General features: G+C 34.7%; 1 protein-coding gene across 1 annotated transcript in view; it reads left to right on the forward strand.

Annotated features, from left to right (window-relative positions):
• The window catches only part of LOC149790718 (uncharacterized), a 395,180-nt gene that overhangs the window by 297,011 nt on the left and 73,808 nt on the right, over positions 1 to 24,361 (forward strand). Inside the window, exons 11-23 of the mRNA XM_089973252.1 lie at positions 111 to 671; positions 1,903 to 1,980; positions 2,663 to 2,701; positions 7,028 to 7,606; positions 7,968 to 8,333; positions 10,223 to 10,255; positions 10,745 to 10,928; positions 11,280 to 11,522; positions 15,705 to 15,835; positions 17,730 to 17,795; positions 19,873 to 19,902; positions 20,251 to 20,283; positions 23,035 to 23,643. Of these exons, the coding sequence (XP_089829378.1) occupies positions 111 to 671; positions 1,903 to 1,980; positions 2,663 to 2,701; positions 7,028 to 7,606; positions 7,968 to 8,333; positions 10,223 to 10,255; positions 10,745 to 10,928; positions 11,280 to 11,522; positions 15,705 to 15,835; positions 17,730 to 17,795; positions 19,873 to 19,902; positions 20,251 to 20,283; positions 23,035 to 23,643 (2,952 nt within the window). The remainder of the gene's footprint in view (positions 1 to 110; positions 672 to 1,902; positions 1,981 to 2,662; positions 2,702 to 7,027; positions 7,607 to 7,967; positions 8,334 to 10,222; positions 10,256 to 10,744; positions 10,929 to 11,279; positions 11,523 to 15,704; positions 15,836 to 17,729; positions 17,796 to 19,872; positions 19,903 to 20,250; positions 20,284 to 23,034; positions 23,644 to 24,361) is intronic.

Raw genomic sequence — 24,361 nt, forward strand, 5'->3', positions numbered from 1 at the left:
GATGATTATGGTAGTAACTATCATTTATTCCTGAAAATATTCTAATACTATTTTGTTATTTTCCCTACCTTGTTCACGGTTAATTACATTTCTTTCCTTTTTTCATACAGGAAGCGAGCAACTAGATTTGATATTTCTTCTTCACTTCTCTAATAATATGCGAAAAGAAAGCTTGAACGTAGTTCTTGACTTCGTGCAAAATCTTTTGGAATACGCAGATATTGATTCCGGACAAGTTCGAGTTGGTATATCTATTTACCGCAAAACGGCAACCAGCTTGTATAACCTGGATCGTTTCTCCACAAAGGGTGAACTCATGGAAGGAATTAAACAGATTTCAACACAGTATAAGGCTAAAGCGGCCAATACAGCTGCAGGTCTTGACTTTCTCAGAACAGATATGTTCGTGGAAAAAGCTGGAGACAGACCTAACGTTCCTAATGCCGTGATTATCATTACTGATGCAAACACAAACGTTGATCAACCGGATGCCATTACAGCGGCAGAAGCTCTAAAAGCCGCTGGCACCGCTATCTTTTCAATAGGCATTGGACTAGAAAACCCAGATGAATTGAATGCATTAGCAACATCTAGAGACTTCAGTCTTGCTGTCACTCAGGCGTCCGAATTGAATTCCAATACAATATATATCCAAGACAGAATTGTCGCACGTAAGTATTTAAGAGTTTAACGTTGTTTTTTCCTGAGTTGATTGTGGTATAAACTGTCAGTTGCCGAGTCACACAGCTTACATAACGCCCTTCGGGCGTTATTTACTGTGTGAGTCGGCAACTGACAGTTTATACCACAATCAACTCAGAAAAAAACGTTACACTCTTATAATTGAAATTTCAATTATTCGTTATGTTATTTTGTTTGCATCATTAAAAAACCCAGAAATCTTAATTGAGTATAGAAACACATGTTTGGGGTTTTCTGATACGTAGCTATTTATAGCACTTGGGATAGTCGTGCTTAGTCGTAATAAGGTCATCATAATACCAGTCCTTCAAGCAATGAAAGCCAAATTTATTTAATTATTTTTGTATAAGAATTGTTAGAATGTTCTTTTCCTTTAATGCTTACTTTGTGTCTGCCTTCACTGTCAGTGTTTATCTTATGCTGTACACGTGACTCTATTTATAGAAGTGGGTATTCTGTGAAAAGTAGTTCTCCTTACAGATCGTACATAAATAAACGCAATTCATTTTGATCACGTGGTAACATTCTGACCAATGGAAATGTTGCTTTCCTTTACCAGCTACTGGCATTGCAACTGTATATGATTGATTTAGTCAAAAGCATTATCTCGAGCGAGCATATAGTCTTTATATTGAGTTGGACGGAGTGAAGCTATTATCCCTTAAGAGTATATGACGTTCTTTATATGGAATTTAAAACGAAAAAATTTATAAAATATTATAGAGCAGTCTTCCAGTAATTAATAACTCATTTTCAAAATTTCCTGTTGTGTTTCCTTCTTTTACTATTTATCAAAATCGTAGACAATGAGAGTCAGTGATAAAATGTTTCTTACAAAGACGTTTGTAAAAGCATTACGTTGTTAGTTTACCGTATTCTGTTTTATTTAGCTGTTTCATTGTGTATTCCAAAAACCATCCCCACCCCCCACACAGATATACTAATCAAATAGTTGTCAGATGATTATATTTCTTTGATGCTTTTCAAAAGTCCAGATTACATGCGTTCACATTGCCTTTTTCCTAATTGACAAGAGGTAAAAGAAACTGGGAGAGTTTTGTCTGAAGCTGTTTTTAAAGGCTAAACCGTGCATACCAATAAACGGAACTAAACCATCTGATTACTTATAATATATATGAAACACAGGAGTAGGAAATGACAGCAAAATTTACTTTGTAATTTTGTTTCATAATATTGTAGTGAGGACACAAGCGGACCTTCCTGAATCACTTCCGTCAGTTACATCTCCCTCTCTTACAACAACAACAACTGCACGCAGTAAGTACATCTTGACACCGATCTATGAAATTTACACCTTTGATCGACAGTGTAGCCTTTCGTTACGAAACAACTATTTAGATGGCAATACATTTATGTGCTTTAGTGACGCTGACATATTAGTGAGAGACGACATAAAAGTTTAAATTGAACCAGACGTAAGTGTGTTATTATAGATAGGTAAACATTGTTGAGATCGTCAATGAATACGTTTGACACACACACACACACACACATACACACACACTTCTTTTATTACTGATTCGGTTGATTATTCTTAGTAATACTTCACGAAAGATCAATAATAAATAGTTAATTTGCAATTCCGTCGTATCTCTTCAAAGATATATTAAGAAATGTTCATCAAAGACGCTTCTAATTTTATCAACTCAGAAAAAGAGATCCCGTCACTCTTGTGTTCACTATGAAAATCTTACGCTGTGTAATGATAGCATTTCGTTATATTTTCTATTCAAGTTAACCATTGGTTGCCTTTTAGTATATGATACACTCGTATTTGTGTAAATCTGTATGTTCCACATTAGGAATTGTTATTAAAATATAACTCTAAACATATTCTTTAGATTGACCTCAATACAAAAGTTCTTTGATGTAAACAATACATATTTTAAAAACGTTACACGGAAGTTCAGTAAAATAGTACACATGTGTATCTTTTCAGCTCTTCGTAGGACCACTCGTCCGCCTGCATTGGTAGAGAGTGAGTACATGCTCAAAGGAATCAGAGTAACCTTGAAACATTGCATGTTGATTCTTAGATTCAAATATTTAATAAAAAATATGGGGACGTTTGTCATTACCCTTCTTCCTTTACAGTTGTAGATAATATATTTTTTGTGTTTTCGTAGAGAGAAATACAGTTAGTAATATTAATTTTTATTAGTGTTCATTAGTTATTAGTTTGCTTTCTTGTTGAGCTTAGAATTGAAACTTCCGTACATTTTACATACATTTTTTAAATAATAGTCTTATCTTTTGTGTAGATGATTTTCCTGAGGTCATTTGTACCTGTCTCAGTGGTGTCTGCGATTGGTTATAAATCCATATAAATAAAAGTGCAATCTCTAAAATAGAACTGTTATTTTAATGGTGCCGCGATAATTGTGGAAAAAAGTTAATTTTAATGAAAATGGCGGAAGAAAATCCAAATGGAATACCAATGAACCTTGACAAGAAAACATTTTTCTCCTGATATATATTCGTTCGCACAATGTATATATTTTCTTTGCACTTTATTCAGAATTATAATTTCATTTGTTCACACCCATAACGTCGTTTAAATAGCATTATGCTATTTTGAATTATTTTTGTTTTGTAACTATTTTCTCTTTTGTGTGCTTGTTACATTGTTGTATCTGTGTCATTTGAAGTATGTGTTTCGATGTTTCAATCTCTGGCTTCATTTCCATAAGTGTTTCCTTTACTTTCAGAGACTGTTTTAGAATAAAGTCCATCACTTTGTTAAATGTGCTACGAGGATCGTATGACCTAAATTTTGCTTTGTTGGAGTTTTGTTTGCTATGTTGCAGTGTCGCATTACTATAAATTGAGAAGATTTCAGAAAACTAAACTTCAGTTATTAATTACAAATCAAGCTGCTTAAATCCAGAAGACAAAATATAATGAACTATTAGGCTAAAAATTATCAACAGCGAATGTTTACTACAACACTCATCTAAAAAATAAAAATCGAAACGTACAGCGTATATAAACTTATATTCGCGGAAGTGATTCAATAGTGCTGTCTGCGCCTGGACCCTTAAAAGTTTGCATAATCTTGATTTAATTTTTGGCGATTAGTAGCTTCTGCAAGAAACATCGGATGGAGTCCTTTTCTACTTGTACTTGATACTTTGCTATGCTGATAAAAGGATACAGTTCTGTTTCAATACAACTTACCAGAATACTAACTGCATGTACGTTTGAACTAAATTTAGTTCGCTGACTTAGAAGTGCAACAAGGACAACGAAAACCAGAAGAAAAACAAACATGAATATCTTTCTTCCATACTTGGAGGTACAAAATAACAGATGGATACGCACATTGGGATATTTTAACGTACACAAATGCATGTGAAGGCACAACAATACATATATATGTATATATAATACATCTATGGATATAGATGTGTAGTGATTTAAAGATTACATATATGCATATGTAGATACATAGATCAATATTGTCAGCTTTATTACTGAAAGTGCACGTGCTTGGAGTTGTACTTCGAAGTCTTTTGTAGTTACTGTGTACTAATTTCATAGCGAAACAAGCGTAATAGCCATGGGATCCATTTATAGCTAATATAATATAATATAATATAATATAATATAATATAATATAATAAGTATGTAATCCACCCATAATAATTATCGTAATTAATGTGAAATCCGTTCTTAGCAAACTAGGTCAAACAATGTCTCTGAGGCAAGGTTGAGTTACGTTTTCATGTTTAAATAGAGGAACACTGAAGTGTTTTTTTTTGGTACCATGTTAACCAGATTTATAGTATGATACAAGTAAATCTGTAGGCTCCATTGTAATTGGAACTGACGTATATATATATATATTAACCATTCTCAGTATCTTTCAAAAAGTACTTATTTGCTTACAGATAGAAACGCAGCCGATATTGTACTGGCATTTCATTCGTCCAAGAAAACAAAAGTAAAACTTTTCAGGCAGTGTTTGCTAAAGTTCTTGGCGGATCTTGCCCAAAAGGCTGATATTGATTCTGGTGCTGTTAGAGTCGCCCTCGTTGCATATGGAAACAACCCCGAGATTATATTCGACTTCAGTGCATACCATAGTTCCAAGGAACTCCTGAAAGCAATAAAAAAAACCCAACAAAGAACCACAGATACATAGTAGCGAGTACATTCACTGCTCTGGATAAAATCCAGTCAGAATTATTCAAAGAAGAAAGAGAAGATAGGCCAAATATTCCTAATTTATTTTATGCTAAACAGTGAATTACTTGATTTTCTAATTAAAATAATATTGATATTTCACTGCAGTGAAAAAACACTATTTTTTCACTACAGGAACTACTTTTTTGGGTCAGAACATACTTACCTCCCTTTGATTTTCTGTCACTGAACTACTTTTAACTTATGTACATGTCATTGTCATTATTAATAATCACTGTCTGTTATCCTTGAAACTTTTAGTTTTGTTATTCTGGAAATATCAGTTAATTTTTATCACGCTGATGTGGAACTAATTTTGTGCGCAGGTACACATAGCACAGCAGATCGTGTACGGTAAACAGCTGACATTACCGTAAGAAATCTGCTAATTTACTGTGTCACAAACTTTAGGTAGCCAATTTATGTGAGCATAAAATAAAAAGAATATTTGCTCGAAGCAAGTGAATAACGGATACATCTCATCTCGTGGGTGAAAAGCTCTAGTATTTGCACTCGTGGCTTCGCCACTCGTGAAAATAGTGAGTTTTCTTCCACTCGATGAAATATATTTGTTATTCACTTGTTTCAAGCAAATATCCTCTACGTAATGATCCTGATAACTGATTCAAAATCAAACTCAACGGGCACAGCAGAAAAGCTTACACTACAAGCAAATAAATTAAGGATTACGAAGCTTTTTGCCATTGGCATTGGTCAGAATACGTTAGAAGAGATAGCCCTGATAGCGAGTGAGCAAATAAATTAAGGATTACGAAGCTTTTTGCCATTGGCATTGGTCAGAATACGTTAGAAGAGATAGCCCTGATAGCGAGTGAGCAAATAAATTAAGGATTACGAAGCTTTTTGCCATTGGCATTGGTCAGAATACGTTAGAAGAGATAGCCCTGATAGCGAGTGAGCAAATAAATTAAGGATTACGAAGCTTTTTGCCATTGGCATTGGTCAGAATACGTTAGAAGAGATAGCCCTGATAGCCCTGATAGCCCTGATAGCCAGTGATCGACAACACATACTTATTAAATAGCTACAGCGACCTTTTAAGCTCATCTACTGATATTGCAAGCAAAATCACAAAGCAGATTAGAGCTTTTAGTAAGTCATTTAGAATTTTATAAATCAATAAAGGAACACTCTGCGATTTGAAAAAAAATTCTCAACAACTAGAAACATGCAGAAAAAAATTAAGAAAAATACTTTTCCTGACCGCGAGAACGTGGTAGTGCACATGTACAGATCGGCTGTTTCGTCAAACTAATAGTCCAACTTGAGGAAGTGACCTGTTACACGACCAGTCATGAACCATATGTCCGATCTGACTTGTTTTTAGTGTGTTCATGTTTTTTTTTTTCGTAAAAAATTTGGGTGTAAAAGTATTTAATTGCCATGGGAACGGTATCATGGTTCGATATCAGCATCATTTTATCTTCCCATCGATGCAGTAAGTGGATTTAATTAGAGTATTCTATGATCGCTGAGAGTTCCTTTAGAACAGAAACATAGGTAATGCCATATGATGCAGTACATACATCATATATTACTTTATTAAGTTTTATGGTGCGAATATGCCATACATGATCGCTTTCGTTACTGCATATTTCAAACTATTATTTCGCCAGGTGGATCATACTATTTACACAATAATAAAATTAGCCACACATAAGAAATCCCGGCTGGAGATATTAATAAAAGACATTTCATTTAACTAATTGCATGCAAATGTACATGGATATTTTTTAGCGGCCATTCTTACACAGATCACTTCTGACAGAATTGATAAGAGTAATGGTATCCATTGTATTTTAACTTTTAATGCATGATTGTGATATATATATATATATATATATATATATATATATATATATATATATATATCAGCATGTTTGTTTTTAAACAAAAACATTATCGAAACAACAGTACGTGTTATATGGTGTTGAAGTCTTCTAGATAAATACTAAAAAAGTAACAAAGTGGTTAGAGTGTCACCAGGTTTTGCATGCCAAGGTGCCAGTAATGTAAGTATATTGAAACAACTGAAGAACATAGAAGTTTGTGAAAAGGGAAATAAGTACAGTTTGCAGCTACTTTTATTTTATTTCAGACCGGGAAGAGGCGGACGTAGTTCTTGCCTTTCACTGTTCCAAAGAAACAAAGGTTAAAGATTTTAAGAAAGGACTGTTTACGTTATTTTTGGAACTTGTTTCTTCCGCGGATGTTGATTCGGGCGCAGTACGGTTCGCTTTGGTTGGATACGGAAAAAACGCTAGTGTGATATTTGGCTTTAATTCCTTTCAAAGGAAAAAGGAACTTATAAAAGCTTTAAGGAAAGTCAAGCCAACATACAGGTCAAGAGAAAGCAATGCACTAGATCTTATCTTAAAACTAAACACAGAAGTTTTTAGCGCAAGTAAAGGAGATCGAACAGGTGTTCCAAATATCATGATACTTGTCACAGACTCTCCGTCTACCGCCCCAGTCACTGAGATAGGAACGAAAGCCAAAATTATGAAAGATTTGGGCACCTCAGTCTTTTCAATTGGCGTAGGAAAGGCTGATCCGATGGAAATAAGTGTGATGGCAAGCGAACCGATTTCAAAGTATTCTTACACAGCACGCACTTACTCCGAGATGCTAAATTCTGCAGACCTCAAAGACAAACTATCTAAGTCATATCCAATTTGTAAGTCAGTTTTAGCAGATAAAATATATGAAACTATACAATGCATATAAATAAATGTCATACATTTTACGTTCTTAAATCACTAAAATGATAATTCAGCAATGTTTGACTTGTATTGTTCTCCTTATAATACTTACATAGAATTTTAAAAAATATGATAGAAAACGTTTATTATACATTTGGTTATTTATTCCAAAATAATCTTGCACATTAAAACTGAAGTGTTCCTGTATAACTGTGTAAAACAAACGTTATAAAATGTAAGTGCCAAAAATTACCACGTGCTATACAGTGGCCAGCTTTGCTTTGCTTGCTTTTTATGTTTCTCTTCATTCTTGAATTAAATGCTTCATATGTACAGTTGAGGGTATTGGCTCACAGACAGACGTTTCAACAACTAAGAAACCACGAAAGAAAACGCAATCTACAGGTACACCGCCAAAGAAAACGAAAGGCACAGGTACACCACAAAAGAAAACAATATCTACAACGCGCGCAGCTGTTGTGCAGGAAACAACTACAGTTGCTTATAAAACCGCAGCTGTGAAAACTGATATACCGACTAGCAGAACTGTAGTCTCTGAGCTAGTAAAAATACTGGAGACCACACCGTATAAGGAGGCCATTACCGCTTCGGCTGTACGTGAAGCGTATACAACATTACCTGACGCAAAGGAGGTAATTACAGATGGACAACGCTTGTCGAGGAATTTGACGACCAAAAGCTGTAAGTTTTGCTTGACACAGGATCACCGCATGACTTTGTCAATGACATTCAAACAGTCTATTATATAACCGGAAAATGGTCTGATATCCCTCTTCAAAGCATATTTATATTTGTGTTTAACCCGCTTGTCCAAATGCATTCAGTGATGTCCTCTTCCATATATTGTCTTTAATTGTATTGTCCATTCTTAACGTTGATTGTCACTTTCTCTCAATGTTCCTGTGAAGGTCTTGCTATTGTGTCTTATTTCGCTTGTCATGTAGAATGTAATATTAGTTTCACTTCCTTTTGAATTGATAATCTAGTTTGCGAGCACCTGTCCGACGTGATGAAAATTGTACATGTGGAGTTGTGTCGATATCTCATACATCAAATTAAATACATACCGCACAAAATTATTAATGTAGCTAAGTTAATTTATATCTTAAAGAAAACTGTATTATTATTCACTCTTTTCCAGTAGCGAAGTCGTGATTTATATATCCATATAGTAGAGTTGTAGATAGCAAGTTAATAGCCACTTTTATTCTACTTTATTGTACTATCTTTTGCATTGCATTATTCCTATAGTTTGAAATAAACATGAGCTTGCATCGGCTTCTTCTTCTCTCTTTAACTGTTACTTCTCTGAGATACTTAACAATATGTATATGTCTAATTTCAAGGTGAAAAATATGTTTTTCCAAAACTATATATGTATTATTTCATTTTAGGTCTCTACCAGAATTCATCACCAGTATCAGCTAATATTTAATTGAATGATATTTATTTAACCATCTCATTGATTTAGCTTGTTGAACCATTGTATCTTGAAAATGCGATTCTAACGCCCGCATGAGTAGTACAGTAATGCCACGAAAGCATACCAGATGTTTGACGAGTCACGCAACTTGCAGACAAAGGTTTAATCTATTTTAGGGGTAGCAGGGGTTCTTTATGGTTCCAGAAACCGGATAGTTTGAGATAAATACGTCTCTTGCGACAAACGTGTGCGATCACTATCCAACAGGGAACCTCTGAAACTACGCATACAATCGCACATTTGTTTAGTTAGTATCGAAAACCTTACAGCTATTTAATTTGATAAAATTAAATGTGAGGAAGAGTAGCATGAGGTATTTATTTATAATATTCAATGATCAAGGATAAGGACGTAACATGGAGACTCTTTGTATTTGTTTTATTTCCAATAACATCTGAAATATTGAATTCATTCATATTTAATAATCTAAGATAAGCGTTAATAGTTCTAGAGAGAATATATTTCAAATGCATTGTATTAAGTATACTATTATTATCAAAATGGGTAAATTATATATCACGCCCTTCATTCATAAAATTTGAATCGACTCTTTAACTCTTATTGGTAAATAATTGGGTGAATTAAAAGGCATACGTTGCCAATTTCGAGTAAGATTTTGGGACCCGAAGTAACATTTCTTACTTGAACTGTTAGCTTTAGTTCAACGAGACAGGGGCACGATTATCTCGATTAGAATATTAGAATTACTAAAGGAGACGTCACAGTTTTGTTTTGTGACAGTCTCTTCTGCATAAATATTCAATTTCCATAAATATTCCATTGCGATAAACATGTCAGTGTTATAAACATTACAGTGCCATAAATATTTAATTGCCATAAATGTTCTATTAGCATAAATATTACACTGTAAAGGGGACTTTCATATCTCTCCTGAAACCGAAATCCACACAATTTGTAACATTTGATGCCGTTCCCATTTAGTACTTCCAATTGTATGTACTCTTGAAAATAAAAATTACATTTGTGCCTTCGCTTTTATACACTGATCTGAACTTTTGAAAGATATATACGCTACGATCGCGGTTTAACTGAGCTGTGTTTAATGCAATAATGCTTTCCTTTGCAGATTTGATCCCAAATGTTGCTCCGCCTCTTAGCGGTAAGTGGATTTAAGTCGCCTGCATATATTGAATTGAAGCCAAATATTATTGTAACATGAACATTGAGACATTTATATGGGCAGGGAATGGGACACTGACATTACCAAAGCGTGTTGTTCGTCATGACAAATGATCTATATTTTGTTTTTACATGTAAAAAAATCTTATAAAACACCCGACACTATGAAAACATTGTATCAAAACCTAATACTTTAACAACACTGTATCCAAATCGGACACTATGAAAACTTTATAGGTATTCTCATGCCAGCCATATGCAAAACCATAGTTCTGCATTTGCTTTTTTTTTTTTTTTAAAGAAACAAATTAAATTAGATCAACGTACAGCAATTATCACTTCAGGTAAAGACCATTTTGGAATCTGGATCATCGTTATCATCACAATCGCATCACCACTGTTGTCATTGGGGTCGTTATAATCGTTGTGGCCATAATTCTCATCAATAATTACCAATGCTTAATTTCAGGAAGCGAGAATGCAGACATAGTGTTTGCCTTGCATCTGTCTGATAGAGCAAATGCCAGAGAAGTCCGGACAGTGTTAAATTACTTGAATACGCTAATATCCGGTTCGGACGTGGAGAACGGAAGAGTACAGATCGGTTTCCTAACATACAACGCAGACGCAGAAGTAATTTTCCAAATAAATCAGTAAGAATTTTTTATTTTTTCCTTTATGTATCCTGTAATCTCTATAGCTTGAGTGATTATCATCCAACAATACTATTAGTGTTTCCCTTGAACGTAGAAGCATCCCTCATTGTACACCTTTGAATATTTTAGTCTGCTGATCAAGGTCCACTGGCCCAAGGAAATGCGTGTGCCTCGTGCCTCGGTTAATGCAATTTGGTTTCCGCAAATGTATTAGACCGTCTTCAACAATGATATATGTGACTCCGGCTTATTTTATCAATCTCATTTTTTTCGTAACTTAAACAGTTGTATAATTTCAAGAAATTCATGTATTTCGATTTTACTTACCCGTTTATATATTTACAACAGGTACAACTCAGTTCCACTTATCAGAAATGAAATTCTCAGAACTGAAAGCAGAGAGCGTTCTAGGAACGTGGACGCCTCAGCTGCGCTTTCCGTGGGAACCCAGATGTTAGACTTCATATACAGTGGAAGAAGCGGTGTCCCTAAAGCTCTTATTTTTGTGACCGACAGCGTTTCCACGGAAAATGCGGAGCTAATTCCATTTGAACGTTTTAGAGTGGAATCAGAACAAGTCAATGTTTTCAGGTACTGGAGAACTGCAGCTTACGTTTGTCATTCAGTACGTTTGTAAACAAGCGCTAATGATGACTAATAAGGCCGTTTCGCCATCGCACATCCCACGATCTTTAGCAGATATTTTAGGCCGCATAATCTAAACACTGAGTGAAACGATCATACTATGAAATCTGTTGCATTTTTTTGTGTGTTATAGATGAAGATTTTAGATGGCATCGCGAATGATATCCCATTCATCAACTACACGTGTAATAATGCCAACAGCCTAAACATTTATAAAGGAAGGTTATTTTACATGGGTTTATATCATTGCATTTCTTTTGTATTATCGTTAATGCGAACAGCATGCGTTCTATTTAGGCTTGAACGAGTAGCCAAAAGCTGGCAAGAACCTGTAGGGCTATTCGCCTTAAGCAAGATTGTTATTGTCGGCTGGGTGGTAAATTACACTCATAACGTTTTCGTAAGATAAATATCATACGAAGTGGTAAAAAAAGGAAACATTGTCCAAACTAAATACATGCTTCAAATAAATTGTTGAAATAGTAAATGAACAGAAAAGCTGGAAAGTGCAGCTTACGCACATTGCAAGGAGAAACCATGAGAGTAAATGGCACCAGTTTTAACATAGCATGGCCTATGACCATCAGAGGACAACTGAATGCATGTTATTTGCGATAACGGTCAGAAGAGTAGCATGGTATCAGTAAAGTCTAATTCATAAGACATATTTATTATAGCTGTTTGCAACGAGTTAATTTTAAATGTAGCGCCAGATTACTTTTGATAAAGCATCTAAAATCAACGTTAGGAGTGACGTTGTAGCTGAAATGTCAGTGCAATTGAAATATTTGTATAGTTAATAGTTGAACCTTTTCCACAAGATACCATGGAAAGAAAAAAAGTTTACCACCCTCATTTGAACATAGTTACAGTGTGTGGAAAAACAAACTATCAAGATTTTAGATTTCAATATATCGTCTTGCAAGGTATCATTTTACATATCCCACGATTTTCAATGCAAGTGATGGGTTATGCAGGATGGTTTTTATTATAACGCTTTTGTAACGAGAGTGTCTTATTCAACGCTGTTTTTGTTTTGCAATATGTTTTTTGCTAACTTCCCTTGGCGTATATTCCTTGATGTGCTTCTCTTCCAATCAGAGCAAAATCACGCAGTTAGGTTATGGCACCTGTATCATTTCACAGTTTTTTTTATTTCTATGATGACGCTTGTTAAGACGCATCTCCATGGTGACAACTAGTTTGATTTATCATCAATATATGACGATTACATTAAATTGTATAGAAGCATCCTTGTTGCCATCATAGCCTTCAGTTAAAGTTTCGCAATTGCCATGTGTAATGATTTTGTTTGTAAGACAAGGATGTGACGATAGTACTACGTCTAAGCTATTTGAAGTGTGCAAGGCCTCACATATCTGTCTAAGCTGTTTGAAGTGTGTAAGGCCTCACAGATCTGTCTAAGCTGTTTGAAGTGTGCAAGGCCTCACATATCTCATATATTAGCAAACTGATACGTAACCGTAGATTCGCTCTGATAGACTTTTTTCGCTGAATGAGGCTGCAGAGTTTATTTCCGGATAAGGATGAGTGTCAACGGCCAGTTCGAGTAAGGTCAGCAACCATTATGGTCAGACCAAATGTAAACAGAACGCACACAGGAACATATGTAAAAATAATATTTCTTAAGAGATCATTTCACGGCACACTTTGCTTGTCAGTTTCTTTTCAAAGGTATCTTAACTTTCACATTAATTTGCCATTATGCACTAAAATATTTAAAGTATTTTGTCTAATTTATATGCATCGTATGCAGAATTGTGGGAATCGTATAATTTGGCGCTCGTCAAGCGTAGCTGAATCCATCGAGATTTCTTCTGATAACCTCATTTAAGAAGTTGACTTGCACAAACGTCTTGTAGTCTTGTTTTAAACGACTGGTTTTAGAACAATTAATTTGACCATATAAACGAAATGACGTAAACAATTGATGAAATACACAGGCAAAAGTTTTAACTAGGCATGAAATAATTAGAAATTATACACGCGTTGTTTATATGACTTATGTCAGAATATGGTAATGTGGTTAGGGACAAGTGCACTAGAGTAAACATTTATCGAACATACACAATGAAGCAGACATAATCGTCGCCTCTGAAACAAAATTATGTTGTTGTTAGTTTTTGGTATTAGCTCCATTTATCAGTGCAAGATAGGTTACACGTGACGCCAGTATAACTTATAGAGGAAGAGAAAAGGAAAGTCCCGGCAAGAACTGCCGACCCCGGGAAGCTACTGGTAGCTTTCCCTCATTCCCACATTGTCCGAGCCTGAGACTCAAACCCACGCTGACATAGGTAGGATGGCACTGATTGGTCAGGGCGAGCGCTGTAGATGACTCGGCCACACGTGCCCCCAAATCATTATGTAATCAAGCTCTACGTATAGAAACTTGATGGAGACGTCTCCAAACCAGATATTTTATAACAATGGCCATCTGGTTTAAGCACTACCTTAATTTAAGCCATCTATTTCATCAGCTGTTAGCGATATTAGTCGCTTTAATGTACGCAATGTAATCGATTTCCAACCATTACAAGCTAGAATAAATCGTTTTGCAAGTCCTTTCTTCGACCATTGGAAAATCGATTATTTTGTTTGAACGAGATTCGTCAAAGCGACTCCAATAACAACTTCAATAGCGCATTAACTAATCGTGATACTCATGTTCCCATATATTGGTCTAGTACTTTAATAATTATTCCTTCTATACTTGAGATAAGTTGCTGTTAATTAAAGAAGCATTTATTTAGAAGGAATATACTTAGATCACCTCTTTGTTGATGGATACTTGTAGAAAGCACACATACGGTATTTTGTTTTCCTTCTGCGTTTATTACAAAGACCTACGCATCGAAGTGTTTCAATACCTCACACCTTATTGTAATTTAACTTTAAATACCATCTTGTGTGGCTATACAACGCTTCCATATGATGTAAACGATCGCATTTTCTTTGCCGCTCATAAATGCCTCGAATGTCAGAAATATTTGCTGAAGTACATCAATTGCTACCACGTGCACACTTTTACGGTCATGAACAGCTGAAAATAGCAAATCCCCTTTTCAAAATTATTGGCCATGACTTCAGCAACGACTCTGTCACGATGAGGTACTGTCCACTTTTAATCATACATTTTAATTTTTTTCTTTTCTTTCCTCCCTATTTTCCCATCTTTATGCGCAGTGCTTTACATGTTTTAAATAATACAGTCTCCTTTCGTCTTCTTTCTTGCCTTCATCCTTACCTTTTACCAAATCATTTACTGTTCATTTGTGTGCTCTATATGCCTTGGATAAGTGGTAGTGTTTAATGTGGAGGCTGTTCACCTTATTATTCGACAGTTTAATTTGTTGCGTCAAAACTCAGAACCATATGCCATATATTTACATACATTTACAATATACGTATCCTCGACAGACAAATATTTTTACGCCATTGACTTTCATTCTAAGCCATAATGAAATCTTCTTTTCATTAAAATTGCTGTATTCACCACCCACCATCAGCAGACAACATACATACATACATACATACATACATACCCGATGACATGAAGGTTTTAATGCGCGTAATAGAGGTTGTTAGATGGTTATTTAAATTTATCAATGCGCGTGATGTTACCTTGCGCGTGATGTTACCTTGTAGTAACTATTCATGGTCTGATTGTCAGTATTTTACGAAAAAGTTTAGTTACCGCCTTGTTATGGAATTATTTTGTGCATACCTAACGCTAGGTAATTTTGTCACGTACATTGATGGTTTTAATGGTGACGCGCTTTCGATAATTAATTATACCCCCATCAAACAGGTGTATATACAGGCTCTTACATCTATTTGCTCTTCGTTGCTCATAAATCAAATTTTCTTGCGTCATTTATGTAAGCTTAGTACAAAGAGTATATGAAGAAAATTAAGGAAACCTTAACAAATCACATATTCTCATAAAAATATTAAAATTATCGAGGCTTCATAAAATATAGGAATTAAAGATTTTGCCAAGTTGTTGTTGCTTTTCTTGCAGTTGTGATACATTAACATCTGACTAATATTATTCGTATTGATTTATATTAGAAGGAGAATGAACATGTATTGGTTTGTCTTCAGCGTCGGCATCGGATTAAACGGTAAAGAAGAACTCGAGGCTTTGGCCACCGCTCCGGAAAATGTCCTGACCGTCTCAAGTTATTCGGAGCTCCCTTCTACCATTGATGACCTAAAGAGGAAGATATTTGCATGTGAGTTTAAGATTTTATCACATCTATTATAGGTTGGATCCGCAGAAATTGATTTCGATGCCCAAAATCTATCAGTTGCAGATTTTACCCCAAACCGTCATTCTCTGTTAAGCAATACATTGGGTACGTGGATTACATTGTTTCAAGAATCCTCTCTGATGCTAGAATGGCTTGAGTGTATCTTGATGTTTTTTGATAGACTGGCTGTTACAGGGAGCTTTGCTTATTAGCAGTTTGTTGTTGTTGTTGTTGTTGTGGGGTTTAACGCCATTTTTCAGCACAAGATATGCTATGCATGGCGGCCAGTATTAATGGTGGAGGAAGAACCCGAGAAAACCCCGGAAAGAACCACCGACCCACGAGAAGCTACTGGCAAGCTTTCTGACATACCCACATTGGCTGAATCCGAGACTCGAACCACTCGAGACTCGAACCACAGCTGTGAGATGGCAGTGATCCGTAACGGAGAGCGCTTTAGACCACTCGGCCACTCGGGGCCCCCTATTAGCAGTTTGTCTGAAACAGGTAACCAAAAGGTCGATATGGCACATTCGACACTCGGAGGACAAACGTGTTCTTCAGTTCTTTTAACGAAACTCCTGGCTCAACATATCTAAAGCGGACAGCTAGTCAGTCGTTGTCTATATGCAATTTCTGGAGACAGCTGACCTATAGTGCACCAGGCTTGGAACGCATCATTACTTAGAATAATGTTTGTGTAGCAGTGGTTTGACACGTACGTTGTTTTCACTATATATACACAGGGAGAGAGAGAGAGAGAGAGAGAGAGAGAGAGAGAGAGAGAGAGAGAGAAAGAGAGAGATTTAAATTCGTATGACTTCAGTTTCTTTCGCTAAATTTGCGCTACAATGTACACAACCAGTAGAAAGCATTTTTTTTTAAATGATGATAAGTTTTCATAGAACAATCTTCAATCTTTTAAAAGTACTGTAGTAATAGTCATGCATATTATATGAGATTTAGTAAGAAAAACCGACACACGCGCGCGCGCACACACACACACACACACACACACACACAGATATATATATATATATATATATATATATATATATATATATATATATATATATATATATATATATATATATATATATATATATATATATATATAGATAGATAGATCGGGAAATAATGTTTACACAAGATTGATAAAAATCTAGTTTTTCAAGAGTTATATAATATGAGGCGATGAAAACACCACGTCAAGTTCATTGTACATTTCATTTCCCCTTTAGTTGGATAATAATAATCTTTTTGTATTAATGTACGATATCTTACCCATCTTAACAGTGGTTGGTATATACTGTAATACAGAGATAATACCCGTACTGTAATTAGTTGTCAAATGTCATGTCAAGTAACCTGATCAGCACGTGTAATGCGTGATAAGTTCGGACAGTGAGCTAATCAGCTATAATTTGCATATGCCAGTACCTTTTGTTTTGCCTTGGATTGTAATTACTTTTAAAACAACTGTGGAACAGGGCAACACTCATATAGGAAAGGTGCCGATAATAATTACCATTTCCATTGTTTTCAAATTCATTTGCGTTAATTATTTTATTTATTGTTATTGAAACGTTTTCAGCAAAGTATTCTATGTTTATGACTATTTATTATAGAAATGCTACATGGACGAAATCGTCTTTTAATAAAAAGACTGCCACATTGAATTAGTAATGGAAAATAAGTTATTCCTCTTTGATGGTGAATGTTAACATGTACGCTATATTAATGTGCAATAATACCGTATTCCCTTTGTCCTTCCGTTTCCTGATCAGACTAAAATTGTTTTCCAACATGAAGAGCAGCTATCTGGAATTTTGTTTTTGTATTTGTATTTTCATTGTAATAACCTCCTTAATTGCAGTCCGCACTAGGGATGAGAAAGCCGTTCCCGAACCTCTTATACCAGAAAGTACAAAACAAGAACCACGTAAGTAAATCTCAGACATAGCTTAGAATTTACCAGCAAAATATTATTTAAGTCCTGATTTACACTTTTTGGGCAATCCAATTTGTTGGCCAAACAAATGACTCAGGAATGAATTAACAATCACTGTTGTCATATCAAAAACACGATCATACAAAAATCACTCCAGTCATATCGATTATTATTATTATTATTATTACCATCGTTTCAATGCAAATGTTTCAAAGCTTTAGTAACAATTAGGTCCAGATGTACAAGTTAGAAGTGGATAATTAACTGCTATAGATGACCCTCGTTGAATCACAGCTCATCGTAATGATCAATCTGATTAAAATCAGATATCAGCAGTCGTACGTGAAGATCTGACAGTGACCGCTTAGAGGTTATGTTCAGGTGACATATGTTATTATCATCATGACTATTTTTTCAGCCAATCAGAGGAAGCCTTATGTGGAGCATGTTGAATCAAGAATATCAGTGTTTCCAGAACTATTTGATTCACTTTAAGATTTATGAAGCTGCATTTCCACTGGCTAGTTCGATGGTCACCAGGAATGACCCCTAAGCGGTCGCTGTCAAATCTTCAAGAACGTCAGTGGAGATCTGATTTTAATCAGATAATCGCAATGGTGTTCATACCTAGGTCACACCAAGCAGTGTAACGCGATTGTGTCGATTAACTGCGTTCACCTTAATTATCGATAATACGTACATGTCATATTCCTCCATAGTTATTTAGTTATATCTTGTTATTTGGTATTTTCCTTAGTTTCCACATCTTCATTATTCTAGATACTTTTTCTTCAACGTGCCAAAATGTATATCTTTGTTGTCGACGTATATTAGCATGCCTGAGTGTCTCTTTATTTGGTATGTTGATTTGTGGAGTGTCTCTTTATTTGGTATGTTGATTTGTGGAGTTTCTCTTTATTTGGTATGTTGATTTGTGGAGTGTCTCTTTATTTGGTATGTTGATTTGTGGGGTGTCTCTTTATTTGGTATGTTAATTTGTGCGAGTGTCTCTTTATTTTGTCTGTTCATTTGTGTGAGTGTCTCTTTGTTTGGCATGTTGATTTGAGTGAGTGTATATATATATATATATATATATATATATATATATATATATATATATATATATATATATATATATATATACATACAACCATCCACATTTGTCTTTGCGTGTCCTGCTTGCCAAAGAAGAGGTTGCGAGTGCGAGTCGATAATTGCTGCATACCATTATTTTTTAAGTTAATTATTTTCTTTGAAACTCGATCATCCATATTTTTTATATAAAAAAGTACCTTTTTTTTGATAAAACTTTGTTTTATGACTCCCGACTGCCAAACAAAAGAAAGCGAGTTCGAAACACAAGGCATCCTGAGTATGATTTTTACTTTTCTTTATATTTGTGTTGAAACATTCTTTTCAACTCGCGCATTCCAATTTCTTTTATTTCTATTGTAGTTTATTTTTTATGTTTAATCCGTGTTTTATTTGCCGATCATAAAATCCAGGGCATCTCACGTTTTAATTTTTTCATTACATTTTTGTTTTCTGCTTAAACTTGCTTTTAATCTCGCGCATCCCAGTTTGTTTCTCAATATTTATTTTATCTTTGATTCTTATGTTGAAACTATATTTTATAGCTATCGTCTACCATACAAGTGGTCTCGAGTTTGAAACTCGTGGCAATCCAGTTTTTGTTTTAGCTTTCTTAATTTTTAAAAAATATTTTTATGTTGAATCTTTCTATTAAACTGGCATATTTACTTTTTCTTAGATTTTCTTTATTTTTGGCTCACGTTCTAGGACGGTCCGTATATATATATATATATATATATATATATATATATATATATATATATATATATATATATATATATATATATATATATCCTGTGACATTTATTTCGTCTCAGTGTGCAAAGACGCTCCGTAATGCAAATTCTGGTTTGAAGACAGTCGCAATATTTTGTCATAGTTCTTCTTCGTCTTCGTATTATTATTATTGTTATTATTATTATTATTATTATTATTATTATTATTATTATTATTATTATTATTATTATTATTCCAGCAATCAGGACGCTCGCTCCTTCCAGACTAGGTATGGTATTGTAAATTGTAACCAGAGAGACATACGGCAATATATGTTGTTATGTTCGATTTTTCTAAATACTTTGTGCACTTCGTCATGTCAACCAAGAACCATCTTAGTATACATACATCTCTCTTGTCCTGGAAGTTAATATATCTTTAAATGATAATTGATGTAACTTAAGCAGTGAAACAAATATTGTAGCCAATACCTTCATAAATAAAGACTGATTCGTGCATTTATGGTTAAAAGATAAAGCACATTCTCTCGAGTACGATATTTCTGTTTGTTTAAATATTGATGTTTTGGTTTAAATTTACGAGTTTAATGGTGAATCCGTTTTATTTTCATTTTCAGATGCCATCGGGATCACCTTAGTGCCAAGGAATCGTAAGTCTTTGTCAAATCCTTTATTTAAATAAAACCTAAATTTTTGCCTCAGTGGGCGGTTATGGAACTATGATGGTGAATCTTCGAATTTTATTGACATGCATGCCCATCATATAATATATACCATTCTTTTCTACCGATGGGTTAACAAGGAAAAAACATTTTTGTTTTCACTAATGCGTGTTTGCGATATTTTTCACTGTTAACGAGTGTTTACTTCATACAATGTGTAAAAATATGTAAGCATTCATTTACACAAGAAAGTCCATAATGATTTGATTGGTAGAGGGGACGGAGGGGTGGAAAAAATTAACGCGAGAAACTCTACTTAGCTTTGATGGGGGTGGGGGTGGGGTGGGGGCGGCCGGCTCAAACTACGTGACCTTAGTTTAATCACATGGATTACAAAGTAGAAACGTTACTGTATCATTTTTCCAATTTGTGGTATCTTATGTATAACATTAAGAATACGTTGAAATGAGCAAAATAGCCATTGTTGTGATTCCATTGAGATTTTTTGAATTCTGGCTTTCTGCCGGAATTTCATTCTTAATAATACATACGGCCAATTAGGTAATGATTGTACATAAGACAAATACACAAAGTCATCAAAAGCAATGGTTATATAAAATTAAGCGATACCATTATAGCAAGGATGCAGTACAACTACGTCATACAAAAGTAACAGTGCACAATTTTCAATTGTTTGTTTCTGTAAAGGAACTATATATGATTCGTATGTTTAAAACGTCCAGCTTCAAGATTTCCATATTTTAATATAAAAGTCAGCAATTTGTATATCCCCTATGGGGAAACATATTCAACGAATACTGGTGGGTACTGCTTGAAACACTGCGACTGCCGGAATGCATACAGTGACGTTTCTACGCTGCTTTGTGGTGCTTATTTTACGTGTGATGATATGCTTTCTTTAAGAAAATGCGTCTCACGTTACTCAATTGTGCAATTTCTCCGACTGTCATATCAGCCATTGGTACAGATATCTTAGAGGAACCATTTATAGACTGACACATTCTTATTGATAACCTTTATGAACATTTTAGTTTAGTTTTATTATTTTAGCTTTTAATTAAGGATCTTGTTGACAGACAACACTATGTCATCGCCCCATAAGCATATTTAGACGGTATCAATTATATAATTCTTTGATTGAATGAGGCTGAAATATTAATAATCCTTATCTCCTTTACATGCCCAGAGAGGATCTTATATATCGACGTCGTTTCAGTAAATTGCATAATGTGTGTAAGGCCTTAATTTCACCCAGATTTGTTTCAGTGCTGATTTCATGGGCTGCTCTTTACCTCAAGTCGTTATAGACCTTTATGTGCATTAAGTTATATGTGCTTTTCATGATCTAAATGTTATATGTGGATAAACTGTCTTGGAGTGTTGAAGCCTTTGTATAAAATACCGTTCAACTGTATATACTGCTTGCATGTAACAATACTGACTACCGATAGAGGCTGACACAATGTACCGTAATACTCGTTTATAAGTCGTGCCCAACCGTAAGCTGCAAAGATCTAACGCAATTATCGCATAATTCACTGGCATATATGGGTCTGTGCAGTTTGTTTACAAGCAATCTGTAAAACAAACATAGACCGTGATATATGGGCGAAATGTGCAACGACACATCAGGGTCCGTATTGTTTGAAGATGAACTCGACCAATACGTGAGTATATGCGGTAACTGTGCGATACAGATTAATGACTGAAGCTGATAACCATGTTGTAGTAATTTAGCAACATTATAATTTGCCTATGCTCAATATTTGAGGTTATAATAAACTATGTACATTATTTATATGAGTCTTCGAAATGGTTGGTAGTTTACTGGATCTTATTTTTCCACATTAAATCATACTAACCAATGCTGTTTTCAGATTCATACATAAATAGAATGAACGCGGAACCCTCACAAGCAATAGGTAAGATAAAATGTACAAGGCGATGCAATTGTGGTGGGAAACATTAAACGGAAATTGGTTATCATTAATATATACGGGGTAAATACCGAACTGCGATTTTCGTATTTAACCGACACTGTATCAGATATATTTAATTTGACCGATAACTGTACTTTCTTTATGGAATGCGACTAGTGATGGTACAGCTTACACTGCATTTCAAACAGTGGAAAGTATAGGTAAGACACATTTAACCGGCAAATGGCCGAATGCGCCCGTAGTACGTATTATCGTCGTCTAAATCGTCACTGCTGTTATCGGCGTCCGTTGAATACGATATAAATGAAGTTCCTAGCGTTTTGGCTGAAACCAGAAATCGCAAATTGATATTTATCCCGTGGATTTTTTTTTGCGGAGTTATAATCTTTATATCAACAGTATTAATTTGAGAATTAAAGTAATCAAGAAAATGAAAAGCTAACAGAAAATCACACATTTTCTGTATTCAGATGATAGGATGCCCTGTGCTCCAATGGATCAGTTAAATACAGGACTCTAACTAAGAAATGATCAAGATAGAACAAATACGCACTTTTCATCTTGCACGTTTTAAATGGCAGCCCATAAACAAAACAGTCTTTTAAATGACCAATAGTTTTAGAAAGCTCGAACAATAATTATATTGCTATTTTTATTTTGGTCAATGTAGTATTACGTTGTAATGTAAAATATGTTATGTACGCTAATGTATTACTCATATTATTCCTCTAATTGGTCTAATTTATCTAATATTGAAGTAGAATTATAACTTCTGTAGCGTGTTCAATATCTCTTCTCTTTTTCACTTTTTTTTTTGCAGATTGCAACAACATTCAGATAGATTTAGCTTTTCTTATAGATACATCGTCTTCTCTAACACGTGAAGATTTCCAAATTGTGAAAGAATTTGCGAAATCTCTCATCTCATTGCTAAGTGTTGATTCAGGGCGAGTCAGAATATCGGTTGCTACATTTAGCGACAACACCCGTGTTGAATTTTTTCTTGATACATTTGACAGCAAGTTAAACATAGTCCGTGCTATTGATAAAATTACTCAAAGAGATGGAAATACTTACACCGGTAGCGCATTGCGCACTCTAAGAGACGAGATATTCCAACTGAGTCGGGGAGACAGACCGGGAGTACCGAATGTCGCTATTTTGATCACTGATGGAAGATCAAATGTTAAATCTATTGAAACTCTCCCAGAAGCACAGAAAGTAAAAGATAAAGGAGTTCAGGTTTATTGTATAGGAATTAGACTTCAGTATGTTGATGAATTAAGAGGCATTGCTTCAGAACCCATAGCAAGCACAGTTTTCAATATCGGACGTTTGTCTGAACTGCGTGATCTCGTTAATCCACTGTTTGTGCGGATATGTAGAGGTAATTCGATGTTCATATTGCTGTTCAATGTGTGGCATTGGTATTATAAATATACTTTGTATAAAATGCACCTTTTCCGAAAATGTTGTTATATCCACTTTTAAAAACTAATATTAATTTATTCACACGGGTATACTATAAATATGGTTGCACCTCATTGTACCGGAAACGGACACTTACGTGTGATTAGACTTGTTCTCTTGCACTCTGTACATGTCTAGCTTACTAATGATAGTTGAGTGGGCCATGGTACCAGTCTAGGGTATAATATTCATTATCAACACCCATTCTCTATACAGTAGCATAACAATACGGTTCTGATTTCTTCAAGCTTTAGACCTGTTTCTATTTTGCACTAAGTCTTAAATATACCTGTTGGCAGATATTTAATTTCGATGAAGATCGTCATCTGAATCGCTATGCGAAGTGGGTTTACCTTAAACCCGGTATAGAGTTTCTGTATAGGTGAGGGAAAATTTATCTTGGGGAAATGGTGAATGGTGAATCAGTCAAACCAAGTTTTATGATGATTTCAATGAATTTGAATAGACATCAATTGAGATTGGGATTATCTTGTAATATCGTTTCTTAAATATCTCAAAATGAGTAAATGTATGAAATTATGAGCGTTGGAAGTAATGCGAGATTGAAGCTGTCGTAAACAAACACGTAATTTTAAACTAATGCATTAATAATAAATTGAAATAAAGCAGAGTTA

Source organism: Sinohyriopsis cumingii, chromosome 10 (assembly GCF_028554795.1).
Source record: "Sinohyriopsis cumingii isolate HCF-2022 chromosome 10, ASM2855479v2, whole genome shotgun sequence".
Lineage (NCBI taxonomy): Eukaryota > Metazoa > Mollusca > Bivalvia > Unionida > Unionidae > Sinohyriopsis > Sinohyriopsis cumingii.